This window comes from Cibotium barometz, chromosome 33 (assembly GCF_041138505.1).
Source record: "Cibotium barometz isolate CiBa-2024 chromosome 33, ASM4113850v1, whole genome shotgun sequence".
Classification (NCBI taxonomy): domain Eukaryota; kingdom Viridiplantae; phylum Streptophyta; class Polypodiopsida; order Cyatheales; family Cibotiaceae; genus Cibotium; species Cibotium barometz.
In genome coordinates, this window is record NC_141078.1 from 45,971,044 (window position 1) to 45,994,970 (window position 23,927).

General features: G+C 47.8%; 1 protein-coding gene across 4 annotated transcripts in view; it reads left to right on the forward strand.

The window, feature by feature from the left end:
• Nucleotides 1-23,927, forward strand: part of LOC147619646 (PH, RCC1 and FYVE domains-containing protein 1-like) — a 71,069-nt gene that overhangs the window by 42,807 nt on the left and 4,335 nt on the right. For all 4 annotated transcript variants that reach the window (XM_086773329.1, XM_086773330.1, XM_086773331.1 and 1 more), the window contains one exon: nucleotides 10,726-10,872. In XM_086773329.1, the coding sequence (XP_086629455.1) occupies nucleotides 10,726-10,872 (147 nt within the window). The remainder of the gene's footprint in view (nucleotides 1-10,725; nucleotides 10,873-23,927) is intronic.

Below are 23,927 nucleotides of genomic sequence, written 5' to 3' on the forward strand. Positions count from 1 at the left end.
GCGCCTGCAGTCTCTTGGCATACCAGCAGATATGACATGGGACATCTATGCATTATATGAGCAGGTTTTTGGGCAAGTCAGATGCCCAGGAGATATGTCCGAGACTATTGCTAGCACCATTGGTGTGAAGCAAGGATGCCCACTTTCCCCACGCTATTTGGGTTATACATTGATGAGGTGGCTGACTTCATTACACGGGGAGGCGGAGATGGAGTTGATCTAGCAGGTACCTCAGTACATATTATGCTTTATGCTGATGATATAGTATTAGTGTCTGAGTCTCCAGGAGGTCTACAACAACATCTACATGCACTCGATGATTTCTGCACACAGAGGGGTCTTATTGTGAACCTTGGGAAACCCAAGGTTATGGTCTTTCATACATCGAGACAAGGCAGGAGTCAGCTGACATTCACTCTCGCAGGACGCTAGGTGGAGGTGGTGACATTATACGTGTACCTAGGGTTACCTTCGCTGCAGCAGCCACGCGCTTCACCATGGGTTCAGCAGCCAGAGCTAGATTGACACGGGGATATGCAGCATTGGCTATGCTAGAGAAACAGTGCCACCAGGCGCATTTTCAGGAGCCCCGAACGAAGGGGTGGCTATTTGACACATTAGTCACACCGGCAGTGATGTATGGAGCAGCGGTATGGGCGTCAGGCCTTGCTACCCATTGGTGGACACAGATAGAGAGACCACAGGCCCTCATGATGGCACGCATGATACGCAACAAACCGTCAGCACCTCATGACATTATCCGAGCAGAGTTTGCTGCGCCTCCTATGATGATGGAGGCCATATTCCAAACTATATGCCTGCTAGACAGATTGAAAGAGATGCCACAGGACAGATTGTCATACAGAGCTTTTGAGGCATCTAGACAACTGGCTGAGGCAGGAGATAGAGGATCATGGTATGCACAGGTCACACATTGGTTCTCACAGCATGGCCTAGACATGGATCATCCACCACCATTCCAGTATGAGAGGGATGCACCACATATCCGTCTCTCTCATAGTGAGAGGAACAGAATATTGAGACAGGACCTATGGCAGCTCTATACACGAGAGACATGGATATCGCCTACACAGCCTCTTCCACCGAAGATGCTATACTATAGAGATCACTTCATGAGTATCACTGATGATGGATTTATAGAGAGGCCTAGATACATGGAGGGCTTTTTACCACACCGCTCGCGAGTAGCTATTGGTCAACTTAGAGTCTCATCACATCGATTGGAGATCGAGACTGGCAGAGCAGCACGGATCCCTCGAGAGGAGAGGGTATGTAGATTGTGCAGAGAGGAGGTGGAGAGTGAGGAGCATTATGTATGCAGATGCAGAGCTTATACAGCCATAAGAGAGAGAGATCCCATTTTATTCAGAGAGCCACATTCCCTATGCCAGATCTTTGAGGCAGCAGACCAGCACATACTAGGGAGATTCATTCTAGACATAGAGCGTCACAGAGAGACATCATTACAGGCTCAGACAGCTCCAGAGGGGGGACGACAGACACAGATTACTACATTTTTTTAGAGATCCACCCCACTCCCAGCCCCTACACAGCAGGGAATTACTCTCTAGAGAGTAGAGACACACTCAGAGCCCGCAGGAGACCGAGGACACGTGGCTTTTGGACACCACGCCTATACCAGAGAGAGATGACAAAGATCAGAGCTCAGTTTCACAGAGAGGGTGCAGAGCGACTGGCTCGCTTCTTCAGAGCAGACCTAGGCATGTTCTTCAGGGAGCTGTGGACACCCCCTTCATTGATGTATACCATTCTATACCCCCAATATGGTACAGGATGGAGCTAGCTAGGTTGCATATCATGATTGTATACTCCATGCATATAGCTTTGCATTCTCCTAGTAGTAGAGCTCCATCACCTCCCCACTCATTGTACTTATTGCACACCCAGATTCAGCTTTTTAGTTCAGTACTTTTTCATTTTGTTGGGATGACAGAGGATACCCCACACAGGTACACTGATTTGTCTCATAGGCCGAGTTCGGTAATAAAATCTTTCTCTCTCTCTCTCTCTCTCTCTCTCTCTCTCTCTCTCTCTCTCTTTCGTGAAATGGTGTTTTATATTATATGTAAAATGTACATCAGCCACATGGCTCACACAGAACCTATGGCCCCAAAAAAAACCCCCACATTAGATCCTCTAAAGCATCATGACCATGCAAACCTGTACACTAATAAGAAAGCCTCCTAGCCAAATAAGCATCCCAGATAAAAGCATCAAGGATGAGCCAGCCGAGCCGCCGTAGACTATAACGAAATAACATCTGCATCCAGTAGCTGAGCTGAGAGAAGAGAAGAAAACTGCCAAAGCAGCAAACCACGGATACGTAGAATGTGCCTATGTATTCCAGACAAGGAATCAAAGATGAACCCATTCCGTGTAGTCCAAATATGCCAAAGTCCTGTCCATCTAAGGAAATGGAATATCACAAGGTGACTGTCCGAAGTAATGACTCTCTCTCTCTCTCTCTCTCTCTCTCTCTCTCTCTCTATTTGTCTCATAGGCCGAGTTCGGTCTTTTGGAAGACGTTAATAAAATCTTTCTTTCTTTCTTTCTTTCTCTCATTGGGTCAGTTGTGCCAGATGGAGCGAGAGACAAAGTTACATTACATATGTCACTGTCCAGTATATTATGAGATACGAGGCCGTTTTCACTGCCTGTTCAGAGAGGGTTTCGGACCACTTTCCAGAGTCATGAGATACCAGGATCAAAGATGCCTCGGATTATACTTGCTGGAGCTGCGTAGACATAGAGAGGGTCTCTTGAGAGGGAGGGGATCAGAGAGGGAGAGACACCTACAGAGGCAGATTACAGACTTCTTTCGACCAGAGATTGAGCAGTCAGGCCAGCAGGGATTGCAGCTAGCCCCAGAGTATAGCTGCACGAGAGGTACAGTGATTGATCGGGCTATAGAGCTGGGGCGGTCCAGGCGCCCCAAGATGAGAGGCCCATCCCGACACCGGCGGAGACTACAACAGAGAATCAGGACCATACTAGCACGGCATGGGAGACGTCCAGTCAGAGTACTCACCATGGAGGACATTGAGGATATCCGCCATCGACCGATGAGAGACATCTTTGGATAGTGATGTATATGATGCTTACCTTTGTTGCTAGAGTTTTCCTTCCCAGATGTTATCCTAATTGTTTAGTTGTTTTAGCTTTTCTTACACAGACATCGTATCAGATCCACCAATTGTTGTAACCTTTTTGGTCTCATAGGTCATTTTGGCCTTCTGAGGACGTTAATATATCATTTCATTTCTCTCTCTCTCTCTTATGCATAGCTCAACGCCCCAGACCCCATGGCCCTTGCCCACGGCCACGCCACCACAGGAAGATCCAGGCCATCATCTCCCATCATCGTAGGACCTTCTCGCGCCAGCTCAGTTTTACCACTTTGAGCACCATTTCACAGCGGCCCATGAGGGATGTATTAGGGTGATATGAGAGCTCTCTGCTCATGTACCTAGATCAGATTTTAAAGTTCTAGATTTTTGTTATCTTTCTGTATTACTATTTTGTACCCACGATTATGTACCTCATGGGTATGATGTAACCTTTTGGTCTCATAGGTCATTTTGGCTTTTTGAAGACATTAATACAACTTTCTTTCTTTCTCTCTCTCTTTGTGCTTATAGCAGACTCACCAGAGGGTATGCAGAAGCACTTGGATACTTTACATGCTTATGCACAGGACAGTGGGCTCTCAGTTAACCTTGGTAAGACCAAGGTTATGGTGTTTACAGCTCAGTGGGTCTGGAGATCAGCGCCTATTTTCACATATGGGCAGGAGAGAGTGGAGTATGTTGACTCATACACATATCTTGGAGTGGTGTTCACTGGGCCCACATTTTCCATGAGGGGAGCAGCAGAGGCTAGATTGACTAGATGCAGCACTAGGAGGTCTAGAGAGGATGTGCTCACGGGTATAGTTTCAGGAGCCACGCACTAAGCTGTGGCTTTTTGACACACTGGTCACATCGGCTATGCTATATGGAGTACAGATATGGGGGCCTAGCCTAGATCGTCACAGTCGATCAGGACGCACATTTGATGGATGGAGATCGTTGGAGAGACCACTTGTGTCCATGATCTCCAGGATGATTCGGGCTAAGGCCTCGGTACCCCATGAGATTATCAAAGCCGAGATGGGAGCACCACCGATCGTAGTCGAGGCTCTTGCCAGATCAGTGTCCTTCATTCATAGCACCTGGGAGCTTCCCCGACACCGGTATGCACGACTTGCTTTAGAGTCCTCTCATCAGCTAGCCATGGAGGGAGACACTTCATGTTGGTATGCACAGATAGCATCCTGGTTTGAGCTCCACGGGTTCAGTTTAGACAGACTTTCACCCTTCCAGTACTCTTTGGAGGCACCCTCTCTCACCTTGACACATCCTGAGATTAGTAGAGTCATCAGACAGGACCTCATTCAGTTGGACACTAGGGAGACATGGCTAGAGCCCTCATAGGAGTTGGGGACGAAAATGGCTTTCTATAGAGACCATCTTCTCCGCACCACTGAGGATGGCTTTATACTTAGACCGAGCTACATGGATACCCATCTGTCTCATGGATTGAGGTGCGCCATTGGGCACATCCGCACCTCTTCACATCAGTTAGAGATAGAGACAGGCAGATTTAGAGGCATACCTCCAGGGGACAAGATTTGTCACATTTGTTGGATAGAGCCAGAGACGGAGGAGCACTACATCTGTCGCTGCACAGCATATTATGAGATTCGAGGGCGCTACCATTGCCTTTTTAGAGAGGGATTTGGACCACTGGCTACAGTCATGGACTATTGTGATCAGCGGTGCTTGGGTTTTTATCTTCTGGAGATCTGCAGGCTCAGAGAATCCATTATCAGGAGCAGACGCCCGACTGGCAGGGAGTCCACACAGAGATAGATTACTGACTTCTTTAGAGGGACTACCGGGGAGGACACACAGCCGACATCCCAGTAGTGGCAACCCCGTGGGACTCTAGTTGAGAGAGCTATCCAGTTGGGCAGATCCAGACGCCCCAGGGTTCGCAGATCCTCACATCGGAGACGGTGCCTACACTAGAGAATTCAAAGCATCATTGCGAGGCATTGGGCTCGTCCGACCAGGCATCTCACTATGGCAGATATCCAGGCCATCCGGCAAAGACCCATGCTAGAGCTCCTAGGATGATTACGACTCTAGCCATATACTGTTGTACTCATTGTCACTTTTGTACTCCCCCATATTCATGTATTCATGTATTCATGTATCCATGTAGTCATGTACCCCATTTTGACTCGTAGCAGTAGCTTCCCAGTCTCCCTAGTTGCTGCTTCCGGATGCTCCCTACTGATGTATTGTAGGGCTAGATACTTACCTTCAGTTCTTTCTTTTCTTTTCCAGACAGTGTATCAGATGTCACATAGTTGTAACTTGGTCTCATAGGTCACTTTGGCCTTTTGAAGACGTTAATATAACATTTCATTTCTCTCTCTCTCTCTCTCTCTCTCTCTCTCTCTCTCTCTCTCTCTCTCTCTCTCTCTTTGCCCAGAGCTAGGTTGATGCGCAGGCTGCAAGACTTGGGGGTTCCATGTGAGCTCATTTGGGGTATTATGGCACTTTATGAGACAGTAGTTGGGCAGGTGCGGACTTCAGAGGGTCTCTCCCAGCCAGTGCACTCCTCTATAGGGGTGAAATAGGGCTACCGCTCTCTCCGACTCTATTTGGACTATACATTGATGAGATCTCTGATTATATTGGGACACGAGGGGACAGAGGAGCCTAGTTGGCTGGCACTTGGATACCCCTGCTCTTATATGCTGATGATATTGTGCTTATAGCAGACTCACCAGAGGGTATGCAGAGGCACTTGGATACTTTACATGCTTATGCACAAGACAGTGGGCTCTCAGTTAACCTTGGTAAGACCAAGGTTATGGTGTTTAACACTACAGCTTAGTGGGTTTGGAGATCTGCGCCTATTTTCACATATGGGCAGGATACAGTGGAGTATGTTGACTCATACACATATCTTGGAGTGGTGTTCAGTAGGCCCACATTTTCCATGAGGGGGGCAGCAGAGGCCAAATTGACTAGAGGATATGCAGCACTAGGAGGTTTAGAGAGGATGTGCTCACCAGGTACAGTTTCAAGAGCCACGCACTAAGCTGTGGCTTTTTGACACACTGGTCACATCGGCTATGCTATATGGAGTATAGATCTGGGGGCCTAGCCTAGATCGTCATAGTCGATCAGGACACACATACGATGGATGGAGATCGATGGAGAGACCACTTGTGTCCATCATCTCCAGGATGATTTGGGCTAAGGCCTCGGTACCCCATGAGATTATTAGAGCCAAGATGGGAGCACCACCGATCGTAGTCGAGGCTCTTACCAGATCAGTGTCCTTCATTCATAGCACATGGGAGCTTCCCCGACACCGGTATGCACAACTTGCTTTAGCGCAGATAGCATCCTGGTTTGACCTCCACGGGTTCAGTTTAGACAGATTTCCACCCTTCCAGTACTCTCTGGAGGCACCCTCCCTCACCTTGACACATTCTGAGATTAGTAGAGTCATCAGACAGGACCTCATTCAGTTGGACACTAGGAGGACATGGCTAGAGCCCTCACAGGAGTTGGGGACGAAGATGGCTTTCTATAGAGACCATCTTCTCCGCACCACTGAGGATGGCTTTATACGTAGACCGAGCTACATGGATACCCATCTGTCTCATGGATTGAGGTGCGCCATTGGACAGATCCGCACCTCTTCACATCAGTTAGAGATAGAGAAAGGCAGATTTAGAGACATACCTCCAGGGACAGGATTTGTTAGATTTGTTGGATAGAGCCAGAGACGGAGGAGCACTACATCTGTCGCTGCACAACATATTATGAGATTCGAGGGCGCGACCATTGCCTTTCAGAGAGGGATTTGGACCACTGGCTAGAGTCATGGACTAATGTGATCAGCGATACTTAGGTTTTTATCTCCTGGAGATCCGCAGGCTCAGAGAGTCCATTATCAGGAGCAGACGCCCGACTGGCAGGGAGTCCACACAGAGACAGATTACTGACTTCTTTAGAGGGACTACCCGGGAGGACACACAGCCGACAGCCCAGCAGTGGGCACCCCGTGGGACTCTAGTTGAGAGAGCAGATCCAAACGCCCGAGGGCTCGTGGGTCCTCACATCGGAGACGGTGCCTACACCGGAGGATTGAGAGCATCATTGCGAGGCATCAGGCTCGTCCGACCAGGCATCTCACTATGGCAGATATCCAGGCCATCCAGCAGAGACCCATGCTAGAGCTCCTAGGATGATTACCACTCCAGCCATATACTGTTGTACTCACTGTCACTTTTGGACTCCCCCATATTCATGTATCCATGTACTCATGTACCCCATTTTGACTAGTAGCCGAGGTAGTATGAAGCATTGGCAGGCTGTCAAGCAGGTTTTTTGCTATTTGCAGGGCACTCAGTATTTTGGATTGTTTTATCCAAAGGGGGGTGAGTCACAGCTGCATGCTTTTAGTGATCCCCTTTCCCATCAAAACCAGGAGGCTGTGATACATACACCTCCTCATGTAAATCACCATTCAATAATGCAGTCTTAATGTCCAACTAATGTACATTCCACCCATGATGTGCTGCCAAAGCAGTGATACACCTAATGGTAGTCATACGAGATGTGGGTGCAAAGGTCTCATCATAATCACTGCCCTTTTGATGGGCATACCCCTTTGCAACAATTATGGCCTTGTAGCGATCAATGCTACCATCTGCTTTGCGTTTTAACTTATAAACCCACTTAGTACCAATGGCCGCCTTGCCACCATGAGGTAGATCTGTCAAATACCAGGTGTCATTCTTGAGTATAGAGTTATACTCATCCTGCATAGCATACATCCAATGATCATCATCCTGTGTTTCCTCAAAGGAAACAGGTTTCTCCTCATTACATACAGTAGAAATGAGCACATGATCCACATGAGAATATTCTGCATGATGAGAACCTGCATGAGTTCTGCTAGGTAAAGGAGCTCCAACTTGCTATCCCTTAATGTCTGCACAAGCCATTTTGGCATATGCCTAGATTCTTCTATGGCTGCTCTCTCCTCATCCACTACATCCTCAATAATTGCCTCATCAAAAGGCTGATTTTACACCTGCACAAAGGCTGAATTTCAGCACTTGGTTGAGCATTTCATTGTTCTACATATTATGGCTGCCCTCCATTAAACAAAGGTAGGAGCGAATCAAACATGTCCTGTGAGCATACATTCTAATGTTTTTTGCATGAAAGCATGGGCTGAACTGAGCTTTCGATACAAACAATATCTCTACTTACTAAAATCCGTTGTGATTTCTGAACTGTATCCCACAAATATGCATTTAACTGCCTTATCATCAAGCTTACTGCGTTGTTGCTCATGCACAAGAGCATAAGCAAGATAACCAAAAATACGCAAATGAGCCACAGAAGGCTTCCTGCCATGCCAAGCTTCATAAGGAGTTTTAGATTGCAAGGCCTTGGTAGGGCATTTGTTCAACACATAGTTTGCGCACATAGTTGCCTCTAACCAAAAAACCATGAGGTAAATCTTGGGCTTTCACCATACATCATGCCATCTCCCATGAGAGACTTGTTCTTCCTCTCAATCACACCATTATACTGAGATGTGTATGGCACTCTACATTGATGCCTTATGCCTTTTTCAACTATATATGCATGAAATTCCTTGGAAATATACTCCCCCCCTCAATCTGAACGAAGGGTGCCAACTTTACATTCACATGCATTTTCAGCCATGGATACGAAGTGCTTAAAGGACATAAAAACCTATGACTTTTGCTTTAATGGATACACCCAGCTATATCTGGAGTAATCATCAATAAAAGTGACAAAGTATAGATATCCCCCAATAGATGGTGTCCTCATAGGACCACATACATCACTATGTATAAGCTATAATTTCTTAACAGCTCTCACAGATCCATCCTTTGGAAATGATGCACGATTCATTTTACCAAGAATACACCCCTCACATACATGTCTAGTAGGGGTCTCCCCCCCGCCCCCACTTCCCCATGTATGAGATAGCCTTCTCCTCATAGAGCAGCCAACTGGATGAGAAGTGCATCTTTCTCCACCTCTTGATTCTTTGATCCCCACCCCGTACATGGAGGCGAGTTTGTATCTAGCCTTTCGTGGTTGTATTTAGCCCTTCAAGGCTGGTTTTTTGTTAACTAATAGAAGGATGTTTTCCCCAGGAAAAAAAAGGTTGTACACAAAGACCTTGTTTAAAAGATGCGACTTTCAGCATCTGTTCTACTTGTTTGGAAGAAAGTAAACATGGAATACTACAAAAATCCTTTGCTATTGTAACTGTAAAGACCTTTAACTACAGTGCTGTGAGGATGTTCAATCCAGTCATGTTGCTTCCTCCTATTTGGAAGAAATCTGCAGACAGCTAGAGTTGAGCTACATTTGGGAGTTCTGAGGCAGCCCTGTGTTAGGATGTATGTCTGGTGCCAGGTCTTTACCTCATCTCAGAAGCTATTTTGATAATTGTAGATATAGGAGTTTTGTCAGCTGCTCCTGTAGGTGGGGTTGAAACCTTCTATCAGTCTGGGTGTTCAGTACTGCTAGGGCTGGTGGCTGTCAGCTGATGGTACTGTGGGCATTTGTTGAGGTCTTTTATAGTATCTCATAATTTAGTATAGTGTAATATTTCTTAAAAGAAAAGATCTAATTATGCTTCTAGTCCTCTCACGATCATTTTTGGAATTCAGGCAGCATAAATTGAAGTAGGGCTTGAGAAAAGCACAAGAGGAAAGTATATAGTGAAGTAGAAGGATGGACGAGAGGAAAGTTTAATTTGTTAGAAATCATATAATTTATTGACAAATTTGAGTAGGATAAACATATTTTTAGGTCAAGGTAATGCTATAATGTCTGCAATTACCAGAACCCTCGACTGATGTGTAGATGAGGTGGTAAGCCTAGAGCAATAACGATGACAGCTAGGTTGGGATTATCTGAAGTCAGGTTAAGTGAAGAATAAAAAGAGGCCTAGCTCAATTTTTAAGACTTTACATGCGGTTAGGTAGGGCCTATGGATACTCATTTGGCAAACAGTATACTAGAGAAAATCAAGAAAGCATGGGCATGAAGTTCCTCCCGAGGAAACTAAATATCCAGGCTACGGCGGAGAAGATTTTATTGCGATTGTGTACAGCATGGCTATATGGTTAGTCTGAAGCTAGTAGGCCTTTGATATATTTCTAAGATGTTGCAAACATATGGTACACAAAAAGGCAGGAGTTCCTGTGGCTTTGAGACTTTGGACGGCCAAAGGGAAGTGAGAGAAGACAAAACGAGGGACAAAGGGATTTATCCGTTTTCTGTATTGAGAAAGAAAGTCCATTTTTATTTCCCAAAAGATATGGTGATTTTCAAAAATAAGATGCGTTTTCTTACATCAAATGTTTGATAAAAAATAGTGAATTAAGCTGCTTAGGTGAGTAGAAAGGAGTGTGGGGATAAGAATAATTTTCTGAGTGAGCTTGGTGGAGGCATGGCTAGAGAAGAAAGCAAGCATTTTAAGTTGACATCTTAGTACTTCTTAATGTGATGTCTCTGCTTTACAGTATAGCATTGTTCAAGTTTCTTGGTTCTCTGTCAGGTGGAGAATCTCACACGCCGTTGCCAGCTTCAAGATGCAGAGTTGAAACATTCAGCAAAACAACTACAAGAAGCCATCAATATAGCTGGAGAGGAGTCAGCAAAGTGCAAAGCTGCAAAGGATGTGATCAAGTCACTAACAGCACAGGTTATTTTCTCTCCATGTTTTACATAAAATGGTTATATGCTCACCAATTTGCTAGTACTTGTAGTATGGGCACCTTAGGATGGTGATGGTTAATTTTTGGTCCAGTGCTTCTTAATGTTGTAGAGCTAGGACATGAGTGCAAGTGGAAATCCGTGCCCCTTTACCTTCGCAATCCATTATCAATGAGCTATTGCAATTGGGTGTGGATTCTTACAACTGACTTTATTGGAGTCTCTCTCAACATCTATGCAGTTCAAGGCTGCTCATTGGCATGTAAATAGGGTGGGTCTGAGCTTCCTGGCATGACTGCCCACATCTTCATGTTGTTGAAATACCTTATGCCTGGTGGCAGGAGCAGAAATCAATTGCAAATCTGGACATTCACAGAAGGCTTGGATATCAAAGAGCATTATGCCTAGGTATATGGGCAGTCAGGTGGGAACATAAACCATCCTTTCATAGCAGTTTGCACCAGTCCTAGAGCAGATTTGGTATGAGACCTCTTTTCAAGAGTTCAGCCAAGCTCTTCACGAAGGATTTAACCGAGTTTTTCTGCACCATGGCCTCTTACTTGTCCTCTTGCTAGTTCTTCTCAAGATCTTGTGTTGGGCTGTAAGGCTATTTACACTTTGGCTTTGAGAAAGAAAGAAAGAAAGAAACTTTTATTAACACCTTCAAAAGACCACTAGGGTCTATGAGACAAAAAAGGTGTTACAAAGTATCCAAGTGTTACACTGATCCTGGTAAAACAGAAAAACAAAACATTGGAAAAAGACTACTAGCTACAAATACAAGTAGCATCCTCAGGAATACAATAGCACGATGACCCAAGTTCCAAGGAACATCAAGCTAGGGTGGCTGGTGGAGAGGTTTTATCATCATCCTCAGGAACTGTGTAAAGGGCATCAATGTCCACATATGCTGTGTGGGCATCTCTATATCGCCGGAGCATCTCCTGGACTTGGAGCATGTGTATTTCAAAAATACATACAATCGACTATACAAGTGATGTAGCAAGCTGTGCTGTTACATGTGGAAGCTTAATGGAACCTTTCACTTGATTAGGAGAGAACACTTCACAAAACTGAAATTTTGTAAGCAGATGGAGTGTAGAGAGAGAGACACACACAGAGAAAAGTACATATGATTGGGTCCCAATAACCCTCATAAGAACCCCACCCCGTTTGGTGTATTTGCTTTATTGCTGTATGAATGCAAAGGACTGACTGTAGGGCTGAATCCCCTTGACTGTACTGACCATGACCACGTACATCTGTTGTGGCTGCAGGCTGAATGCCGGTCGCTCTGTACAACACCTGCTGGCAGCACTATTGATATGTGTTTTTCTCCCACACAGGCAGAGTACCTGCATTTGTCTCTTTTAACACTGCTTTGGGGCTGTTATCGACCTCTGGTTGCTTGCATTTATGGCTGAAGGCTGCATCCACCCATGTGTTCAGCTTCTGGAGTGCAAGCAATAATGATATGGGGCTCTAGGCAAGGATGCACATCATTTATACGGGCAACTCAGCTTGTTGCTGCTGGCCGACTATGCCCAGAATGGGAGGAGCGGGACCTGCTCAAGGCACCCTCTCCACGGAGGGTCGGTTTGGAGGGGGAATAATCACAGTCTGACCGGGGCTGGATGTGGGCCAAGTGATCCTTGACCTTGTCCTCCATAAAGCTCCACTCCGCTCTGGCCCTGCAATACACCTGCTCTGTGCTCCATTTGTTGCAAAATAAAGCAATCGAAGGAAGGGCCTGACAGGGACAGTGCCTGCCATGTGGAGGACACATACAATATATCATCTCCAAGCTCGGGGCGTCAATGTCTCCATCCTGACATCGGAGGCAAGAGCCTGCTAGCTCCACATGGGCCAGGGCCCAAAAGTGGGTGAGGATGTCGACTAGATGGCAATCTCCAGGTGCTGAGCTAGGGAGATCGCCTGGGAGTGTATGGCACACTCCCTGCTAGGAGCGACGCTGAGAGGGAAATAGAGGACCACTGCTCCACATGCCCCCGGTATGGTGGAAGACCATGCAGACACGGAGTGGTGCCTCAATAGGAAGGCATCTAAGGAGGCCATACTCAAGCGCCCCCATGAGGGTTTTTTTTTTTTTTTGGGGGGGGGGGGGGGGGGGGGGGGGAAGAGAAACCATCAGGGAGGCTGCAATAGTTATCTCCATAGGATTTTTGAACCAGTGTATCCGGGGTGGCAGGGGGGCAAGAAACCAAGGGGGGAGAAGAGCTCGAGGAGGGAGGAGGCTTTTGTTGATGGCGGGAGAAAAATCGGACAAACCGCACGAACCCATTCAAAGAACCCAAACCCAGTCGCGATGCCTAGCGGCAATAATTTGTAGGAGGATGAATCATCAACCTCAAGTGCATCAAGAAGCACTGAATATAATGGTGATGGGTCATCAACACCATCATCAACATCAACTGAATTAATTAGCGAAGGTGTTGACGACAACCACCCCTAGAGGACAATTACAAGGAGGAAGTCGTCGTTCATTGGGTTTCCAGGCAATTTTTTTAAACATAATAGGGACTAATAACGAGTGAAAATAGTTAATTTTTTTAATGGACAAGTGGGCCTACAAAAACTTCATGCACCCCTTCCACACAGCTTTCTTGTTCTCATCTTCATTGAAATAATGAGATAGAGATGACCCCATGTGCATTTATGTGGGACTATACAATGGTTTTGATATATATGTATATAATTACGTGTACGCCCTACACTAGCCCAAATAAATTGGGAAGCAGCCCGCGTCGACGCGGCCTGCTTCCCAATGGCATGGACACATTACTAGTGTTTCGCACAAGCAGGGGTGTGGGCGAAGCTCGCTTGTTGTTAGAGGCTCCGGCTCAGCATGCACGTATGTGTCGATGCACTCCCTTTCCCACCCACCATCAATGTCTCCCCAATGGCCAACCCCTCACCATCGGTGCCTACAAAATCACTGAGGTTCGTATGACAGCATCAATGGGGAAAATAAGCCCGTTAGATGTCGTTGCATTTAGCGTTTTTTTCTCTATTATGGCGGCTGTGATCATGCCCACCACCCCAATCACGATACCTATTCCCATCCTTTGTAGGAGCGTGATGCCCAAGTGATGGCCTGTGTATTTGCGAGTTAGAGGCACAATTAGCCGATCGTGTAGTGGCAAAAATAGCGCCATGGTTAGGGTCATGAAGACTGCCACTGAAGCTACCAGGATTTTCATTTTAGATTGGCCTAGCACCCTGTCTAGCGTGCTGCCTTGCTTTATAAAGAGAGAGTGCGTGTGTGCTGTGGCTATGGAAAAGGGTATTAGAGAGAACCATATTGTTTGTCTTGTAGTTCTTGCGGGGTTCAAGGCGAGCATGCCATGGTTTGCCAAGCAATACATCACATCCATTGAGGGGTGCAATAAGGAAGTTCTCATGGTCGAGGTAACCCTGGATGTGAATTCGCAGCTTTCCAATAAGAGGAGTGGCCTTCACATCCTTCCCAACAAAGGCTGAATATGTATATATTTCAGGTCCCATGTCTCCCTCTTGAATCCCCAAGGCGGCAGCCATTTGGGTGGAGAGGAAGTTGTCAGTAGAGCAGTCATCAAACATGAATAAGGCAAGCTAATCTTCCTCAAGATACAAGCTTCATGGGCATCACATGCCAAATTTCCAATGACATCCATGCAATGAAAACATTTTGCAAACATGTTTTGTCAAATTCGGGGTTGATTCCACAGCTTTTGTCATGAAGAACCTCACTCCCCAATCCCCAATGTCTTGCCACAAGCAACTATGCTACACTAGCATCCATAAACAAGCATGTGTGTGCAAAGCCGAGACATAGAAGACCTTAATGGTTAAGCACGCGGATGTAGAGTAGATAACGAGAACTTGAAGCTCTTACCACTGAATTTGCTAAATTTTGAGAGAAGAAATCAGTTTTTGATCAAATTGTCGACAATAGAAATGCTCCAAAGCATTTTCAACAGGTACATATCCAAGAGAGAGCATCTGAAAAAGACCCACAAGGGATGGACAGCAGTGTAGCACTCATTTGTCAGCTGATCCAAGAGTTGGAGAAGCAAGAAACCATGCCAAAAAGTATCTATATGGACTCATTGGGCCACCTCAACAAGGGCTCTCCCATAAATGGAGAGGGTGCCCATTAAGCTGTCCACACTCTTTTATTTAAAAGAGTGCCTATTTTATGGCCAACCGCCATCCAACAAGTGCCCAAACTCACTTATAACCTGTCCGCCCACTCTTTAATGAAGTGTGGATGCCCAAACTCACTTAGAAGTCGTCCGGCCGTACTTTAATGAAGTGTGGACCTTCAAAACAACAAAGTGAGCTAAAACTCAAGTAAGTTTAAACAAAGAGTTTAGATTCACACCTACCACTTGACAAGCAAGGTCATAACAAACACACGCATGGTTAACAAGAGGGCATCTCCTATCCGTAAATTCGACACACAAATCTTACAAGCAGTAAAGCATTTAACGTGAAAATAATTCCAGGCATGCAAGTATGCCATGCATAAGAGTGTATTGGACAGTCTCCCTTTCATTTAGGCGGTCATTCCAGGCATAGACATCACGGTCCCAGGCCAACTGAAATACCATAATCTAGATATGGGCGCAGACCAAATCCCTAGCCTCTCATACCCAGCCTACTTGCCTTGGTGTAGACATCAGTCCCCCTACCATGAGGTGCTAGTCCACATGATCCTTGGCGTAGACGTAAGTCCTGTGCCACAAGGTGTCGGCATGTTAAAATCTCCACCTGTAAACCAAAAATCTACCTGGGAAAGTGCTTGTCTCACTTGGGCCCAAAACGTTTTTCTTCTCCAGAAAGGAGACTTCTATTAAGTATGAAAAAATTTTACAAAATGGAGATTTCACACCAAGAAAGGTGGAGATCTCAACCAATCAGGAGCCCTGTGCTGCCAATAGTGTCCCGAATGAGGACGTGAAAAAGATACCAATGTCCCACTCTCTCATAAACTGGCCGCGCAGCCCTCGAAGATCCCTGGATTCTGGCCCAGGTAGCCATGATGGTGTGAATAACACTCCAAATCCTGCAAAGACACTGAGAAACAAGAACAGGAGTACCCTCAATAGCCTCGATGCATCTAGCCTTCCAGATATTCCAGGCTGAGATGCTAGCAATAATCTCCCAAGAACTGTCTAACCTCTGTGCCGGAGGGACAAAGTGTGAAAGTGGCAAATCCTGAAGACAACACTGCCGAGCAACTCCTTACCTAACCATAATGGCCAAGCTCCTGTCAGTCCCCTCGACTCTCAACTGTGGCCCAGACTGTGTCAACCAAATAATAGAACCAAAAGAAATGATAGCATCCCTCTTAATCCTACCAAAGAGGTGTGCAATCACAGACCAAACCCTTTGTGCTTCCCTGCATTCCCATAACCAATGGTAAACTAACTCCGAAACTCCTGCACATCTAGGGCATGCTAGGCAAGCACCAGTAACTGACCTCCACTGATTGGTGGCCAGACCACCATGAAGAGAAACTGAGATAAAGGAGGAAATCTGTGGCTTCCTATAAGAATGCTACAATCTCCGCCAAAAAACCCTCTGAATGTCAATCGAAATGCCGTAAGATTCCCAATGGGGTCTAAGAGTAGGGACACTCTGAATGTGTCCCAAGATAAGATGTCTGGCATTCGGCATCGTATAATTGAAAAAAGGCATGCTTTTCAAGGGGTTACAAGCATCCTTCCACCCCCACTCACCATACAACCAAAGGCTAACACTCTCTCTGATCATCCCGGGGGTGGGGGGGGGGGGTGGGGGGTTCAACAAAGACATGCTCCCCTAACCTGCCAACAACTCTGACTGGACGAATCAGGGGGGGCCTCAATACGGTCCTGCACGTCACATCTCTCCAACTGCCATCCATCCTGTACAGAAAAAAAGACCGGTACATCATCCTCCCTAGGCAAGGGGAGACCCATAACCTGAAGAGGAACACCTATCCCAGAAAAAACCCCAAACCAAAAATGATGACGGTCTTCCAAGAAAGATCCAGTAATCCAGTGGTTGGGAATGGTGGCGTCAATCTGTGCAAGCCTCCAACTAAAGCCTCTCAAATGCTGCGTGAGATCCAATCTCTGTACCTCGGTGAGGCTCTGAAACCTCTTCCAAGCCAACACTGTGGGGCAAAGCATCTCCCATCCAGCCCAAAGAATATGCATAGCTGCCCCAAGAGGCCTACCATGCACGTCTAAGATCAAATCATTCCACAAAATGGGCTGCCGGTTAACTTCCTCTGCTGAACGCGGGGGGATGTGCACCAAAAAACTTTTCAGGTAGTCCCAGGCCCGTAGGAGGGACCTAACCAGGGGGGATGAAGGGGAGCAGTGAACTGCATCCGAGAAAATAAAGCGTGAGCTGAGAGTCCAGTCACCTCCGCGAATAGGGACACACTTCATGATCTGCTGCATGAGAAAGTCCTTCCATGGCTCAGAGCCTGGAAGAAAGCCCCTAACAACCAGCTTACACAGCAAAGCCTTACATTGCACCTCGGGGTCAATGATATTCAATCCCCCTTCGTGCTTAGGCCTGACAATGGTTTCCCAAGCAACTCTAGCCTTGGTGTGTGCATTTCCATCAAGCCCTGACCAAAGAAAGTTCCGAATAAGGCGACGAAGCTGTCCAATGCAGCCCTTATGAAAAATCCAGCACGAAGCGATAAACCAAGTCGTGGCTAGCAAAACTTGGTTAACCACCAAAGCTCTAGAGGCCAAGTCGAGCTTCCTCCTACTCCAGTGATGAAGTTTGCTTTTAATGCTTAAGAGCACTGGAGCAAACTGTTGTGCAGGGGAGATGTCAACACCCACCTCACAACCAAGGTATCTAGCAGAGCATCCTCTCTCAATCCATGTAAAACCAACATCTGTACCCCAATCTGCAAGAGGAGAATCACTGATCCAAAAACCAACTGACTTATGCCAACTGATAGTAGCTCCTGCTGCCAAAAAAAAGGCTTCCAAGGCTATCCGGAAAGCTTATAAACAAGCATGTGAAGCCTCAAGGAACAACGCCGTGTCATCTGCTAACTCAGAGTCCAATAACTCTGAGTCCAATAACTCTTCCTGCGTACATAAAGGCAGCCTGAGACCCACAACACCAGGGGCAGCCCGAAGAAACCTACTCATAGCCTCAGCTACAATGAGGTACAGTAAAGGGGCGAGGGAACAGCCGTGCCTCACTGAACGGGAAATCTGAAAACGCTCACCACGCCCCCCACAGGCTAAAATAGTGCTATGAGCCTCCCTGTATAGGCAAGACACACCTCTTATCCAGTTTTGGGAAAACCCCATGTGTGCCATAGTGCCCTCCAAAAAACCCCAATCCACTCTGTCATAAGCTTTTTCAAAATCAAGCAAAAGAATGGCAAGAGGCTGCTGACTAGCCTTTGCGCACTTGACAGCTTCCCAGAAAGAAAAGATGTTATCAAATATACTCCTTCCTTGGAGGAACCCATTCTGGGTATCATGGATAGTCCTTTGGAGAATCGGCTGCAACCTTATACTCAAGGCTTTAGCTAAGATTTTATATGCAGAACCAAGGAGGGTGATGGGCCTCCATTGCTTGATGTCAGTCTTGTCCCCACTCTTGGGGATAAGGTGAATCAGTCCCTCCATGAGGTATGGAGGCATCATACCCGACACCCACATTTCCTGAAGGGCAACAGTGATAGCATCTCCAATATGATCCCAAAAAAGAATAAAGAAGGCGGGAGAAAGACCATCATCCCCGGGGCATGAACCACTGGAAAGAGCATGCAGAGCGTGAAGGAATTCATCCTTCAAGAAAGGGGCATCCAGGGAAGAACACTTAGCATCTGTAATGAGCCTAGGCATGCACTTCAAAACTTTCTGCCGTGCCACATCTCTCTGAGGGGAGGGCACCTCTGCAATCAACAAAGACCGATAAAATTCTGAAGCAATATCCCTCACCTTATCAAGCTCAATGTGAACCTCACCCTATGAATCCTGCAAGTACCTCACAGAGTCCCTGCTATGGGAAGGCCTGTGTGCTGAAAAAAACTCTTTGTTGCATCTGCCACCCATCTGAGTCCAAAAGGCCTCATTCGCATGAAAGGCGAACTCAGCCCTCATGTCCATGGCCAACTGCAGCTCTGCTCTAACTGTGGTCAAGAGGTCTGTAATCCAAGTCGCATGTGGATGCTTTTCATGTTCCCTCTGAAGAGCAGCAATCCTATGCCTAATAGCTCTCTCCTTGTCTAGAGCCTCCTGCTTCTTAGACAAGGCAATGCTATGATAATGATGGCTAGTCCTCTCAAGAGCTAGCGCAATATTATGACGAGGATCAGGACCGTCACAAGATCTCCATATCTCTCTGATCTCAAGGGAAATGTCAGCATCTAGATAAAGAGAGTCAGGGATATGGATACGGGGAGAGGCCAAGCGAGCCCCAGGCTCCCCGAGACACAAAACGATGAGGCAATGATCAAATTTGGTGGTGCTAGGCATAATAGCAATGGTGCCTCCTCTATCCAAGGATTAACCTGTCTAGACGTGCAAAGATGCTCTCATCCCCGCTCCTGCGGTTATGCCAAGAGAAAGATAAGGAATTTGGCCTTCTCTCTGGAAGTCATCCTCAGTCTAGCAATCCCTGCCAAAAAAGGAAAGCGTGAACCTCTCCCATGAGGCTCGCTCCAAAGGGTGTAAACGCCCTTCGCGTCCACCCTTCTTGTCAGAAGGTTACTCAACCATATTAAAATCCCCTCCCACTATCCAATGATCAACTTAGGGAATGACATTTGTAATGGTGTCCCAAAAGGCCACCCTTTCACCTCTCACGTTAGGTGCATAGATATTCAAGATTCCCAATTTCTGACCCTTATGCATGATCAAGATCCATTGCGCTCTAGCAGGGACGATAACACCGTGCCCAATAACATGAGGTATAATAGATGAAGCCACCGAAATACAAACACTCCCTCTAGTCCCAACTGCCAAGGACCAGAAGGTGTGGCCAGAAAGCATCGTACTAGTTTTGCCACACTGAGATCTATCCAATTTGTGTTCCTGCAACAAAAGTACATCCATAGACCCTCCTGTAACAGCAAGGTGAAGCTGGTCCTTCAGAAGGCGCTTCCTACCACGGGTGGGAAGCCCTCCAAGGCCCTGAACATTCCATGAGACAATTCTCATGGAAGAGAAGAGGGTTTGACCCCCCGATCTGAGAAGACGATGGGCAGCCTGAGGACACCTCTCATAATGCTGGAGGACGGGAAAATCCACAGGGCAAAGTCCACTGACATGCCCTTGTCCGAGGCCCTGCACCGTGCCTGCATATGTACGAGAAACCTGTTCACCCTGCGGGGCATCAAGGGCAATGGCATCATGCTGAAAATCCTACAATACATGATCCCCATTGTGCTGAACATCCTGCATATCACCCCCTCCAAGTAGAGAGGACTCCACAAGATCATCCTGATCTGAAATATCATCTCTCTGCAAAGATGCATCAGCTGACACATCCCTCTGACCAGAAACATCATCTATATGTACGTGATCCGAGGAAGCCTTCCCATCAATCGCACCAGGGGGACGGGTGTGAGAGACAACACGCCACACCTAGCGGACTGAAGGACGGGAAGGAACCAAGGGAGGTGGCGCCCGAGAGCACGCTTACGAGGCCTCCTGCGACCTCGAGCCCGAGGACAATCTCGAGCAAAGTGACCCTGTTGGTGACAAACCCGGCACTGATCGGATTTACGTGCAATCTCCATACGTTGCTTCAAAGGGCCACAAGGGCCTAGAAGCAAAACATAGTCCTCAAAGAGCTCAATGTCACGGGCAAGAACCATGACCCTGGGGACAGCATCCGCCGAGGCAGTGACCACCTGGGCAGAAGATGTCGGCAAGGCGTGAAGGGGGGGCACTTGAAGAACAAGCCCAAAGGCAGACCCGATGGCCTCTAACATAGGCCAATATGCACGCGGAAGACCTGGAAATCTGAGAGTAATCGGGAAACGGTTCCGGTCTTCCTCAACAGGGTCAAAATAGCTGGAGTAGGGAAGAAAGAATATCTTCCTTGGGCTCAATGGCAAAGGGCTGCCCTTCAAAACCTCTGAGGCTACGTACTCAAAGTCAAAATCCACTTGGAAGAAACCTCTTCCAAGCAACCTGACATCTCGAAAGTGTAGAGCGAGGTCGGAGGGCAGAGCCACCAGGACCCAATCCCGAGCCTGGAGACGGGACGGGTGAGATCCAAAGATTCTGGCAATGAGGGTCGTTTTGGAGTCATTCTCTATTTCGGCGTAGAGGACGGCGAGCTCGGCTTCGGAGAAAACAATGGTTCGCCCGGCCGAGGGAGAATGATTAGCCATGATGCTAATCGAAGAAAAAGGCCGACTTGAACCCGGATGATGAGCAATCCAAACCAAGGGGAAGTGGAAGGCGACGAGGCGGAGGAAAGGAAAGGAAGGAGGAAAAATGAACTGTAAAAAGGGGAAGAAAGGGGGAGAGGCTGGACACAAAGGCGAAGAGGGGCGGGGGAGGGGCAGCACAGCAGCGCTGCGCTGAGGGAAGAGGCGGAGGAAGGAGGGGAGGCGATTAGAGGCGAAATGGGCGGGCAAAGGCAAGGAGGGGAGGTGGAGGAGGAAGGGGGGCGAAGCAGCAGGCAGCGATGGAGGAAGAGGGGCGCAGCGATGGAAGAAGGAAGCGATAGGAAGGAAACAAGGAAGAAGAGGAAGAGGGGCGCAGTGAAGGAGGAATGAGGGGCGCAGCGAAGGAGGAAGGAAGCAATTCAGGTTCAGGGAGCTCGCCGGCCGTGCGCGGTTGATGATAGTGGGCCCAAAACTTTGTATGCCTCGCCACCTTATATTGGGGGCATAAATGTTGAGGAAACCCACATGGTCCTCCCCAACCTTGACTATAATCCACTGCACCCTTCCCTGAAGAATGAAGCTTGAATCCAGCACCAACGGAAGCAATTGCTCACTGACCGAACTGCACATCCCTTCTTGGTTCCCCTGAGGGCCAATAGCAAGAGACCAAAATGTATGGCTGCATATTGGCAAAATCTTCCCACATTTGCACATACGCCCTGCCAAAAGGTGATGTTCCTGTGCAGGAACAAAAGCTTTCTGAAGCTCCTAAAGAAGCTGTCTTCCTCTACGGTGAAAGCGGGGACCCCCAATCCCATGGACATTCCAAGAGATAATCCGCATAACTAAGGATGTGAGGAGTGGGACCTGCTCAAGACACCCTCTCCACAGAGGGTCTTTGGGGTCGGTTTGGAGGGAGATCATAGTCTATCCAGGGCCGAATGTGGGCCAAGTGATCCTTAACCTTGTCCTCCATAAAGCTCCACTCTGCACTACCCTGCAGTACACCTACTCTATGCTCCATCTGTTGCAAAATAAAGCAATCGAAGGAAGGGCCTCAAAGGAACAGTGACTACCATGTGGAGCTGCCATGTGGAGGAACACATACAATATATCATCTCCAAGCTCTGGGCGTCAATGTTTCCATCCTGACATCGGAGGCAGGAGCCTGCTAGCTCCATGTGGGCCAAGGCCCAAAACTGGGTGACGATGTCGACTAGACGGCTATCTCCCAAGTGCTGAGCTAGGGAGATCGCCTAGGAGTGTATGGCGAAGGAGGCAGACTCGCAATCCCACTCCCTGCTAGGAACGACGCTGAGTGGGAAGTAGAGAACCACCTCTCCACTGCCCCAAGTATGGTGCAAGACCATGCAGATGCAGCGTGACACCGCTTTCTCTGAGAACTCTCCGGCCTCAACAAGAAGGCATCTGAGGAGGCCATAGTCAGCAGGTGCCCCCATGATTTTTATTATTTACTTTTATTTACTTTTTTTTTTTTTTTGGGGGGGGGGGGGGGGGGGGGGTTAACTCGGGCGGAAGGGCATCCATCGAGGAGGCTGCAATAGTCATCTCCCACAGGATCGGTGAGCTGGTGTATCCATGGCTAGCCAGGCCAGGTGATGACTCTGGAGGGGGTCGGGCGGTAGGTGGGTGACAGGAATGTATAGGGGAGGCTGAGGAAGGGGGAGGGGGGGGGTGTTGTGGGGGAAAGAAGATGAGGAGGCCTTTGTTGATGGGGGGAGGAACCACTATGGAGGAAGGGGGGGGAGGGGTGGATCTCAATAGAGGGAGGGGAGATCACAAGGGCGGGGGGGGGGACTACTGGCTCCGGAACCTCAAGGGACAAGCCAAGATCTGTAGGAATCTCTTGGGCGGTGTCGGCACGTCGTCCATCTCTTGGTCAAGAACTAAATGCTCATAACGCTTGCCAGTGGCACCGTTACCTCGAGGGGGACACTTGCATGGTGAATCGCAATTTGGCCAGCGGTGCTCGTGGGGAGGCTTGCAGCGGCACTGTCTAGGGCGACAGACTAACTGCCTACAGCTAGTGCCCTCCTCCTGCTAAGCTTGAGAGGGAGGCTGGGTGGCAAGGGTTGGCTGGTCAGGTAACTCCACCCTGGCATGAGGCCCTGATTCCTCTGCTCTCGCCGGTCACGCTTGCTGAGGCCTTGGGCGGAGGTCCAAGGGGCATCCTTTGTGAGCTTGACACGGAGAGCAAGATAGAGCAAGGTGGCCCATCTACCTGCAAATGAAGCTCTGGCCGGGGAGGCCTGCGTACACTACCTACTAAAGAATCGGGTCGCCCTGGAGGTTTGGGAGCACAATAACCTGCAAGAAATCCTCCAGGGAAGCAATTCAGGCTCTGATGGATGGGATGTCCATTGTCCTGGCCACCACTGATGTGGTCGTATGTGGGGACTCCAAAACTTGCCCGATCGTCCAATCGATCGAATCAGTGGTGGGTGATACTCCTTCCGGAGAGCCGAGAAAGAAGACCGTCATGGGGAAGCCAGATACACCTGCCAAGGATCGGATGTAGGGTCAAAACCATGGTACCATCTCACGAAGAACGCCTGACTGCGAATCGCAACAGGACTTTGTTGCATCACACAATCAGCTTCTGCGTGTGAATCAAATTCCACATGAGAGTAACCAAGCCCAAGAAAATG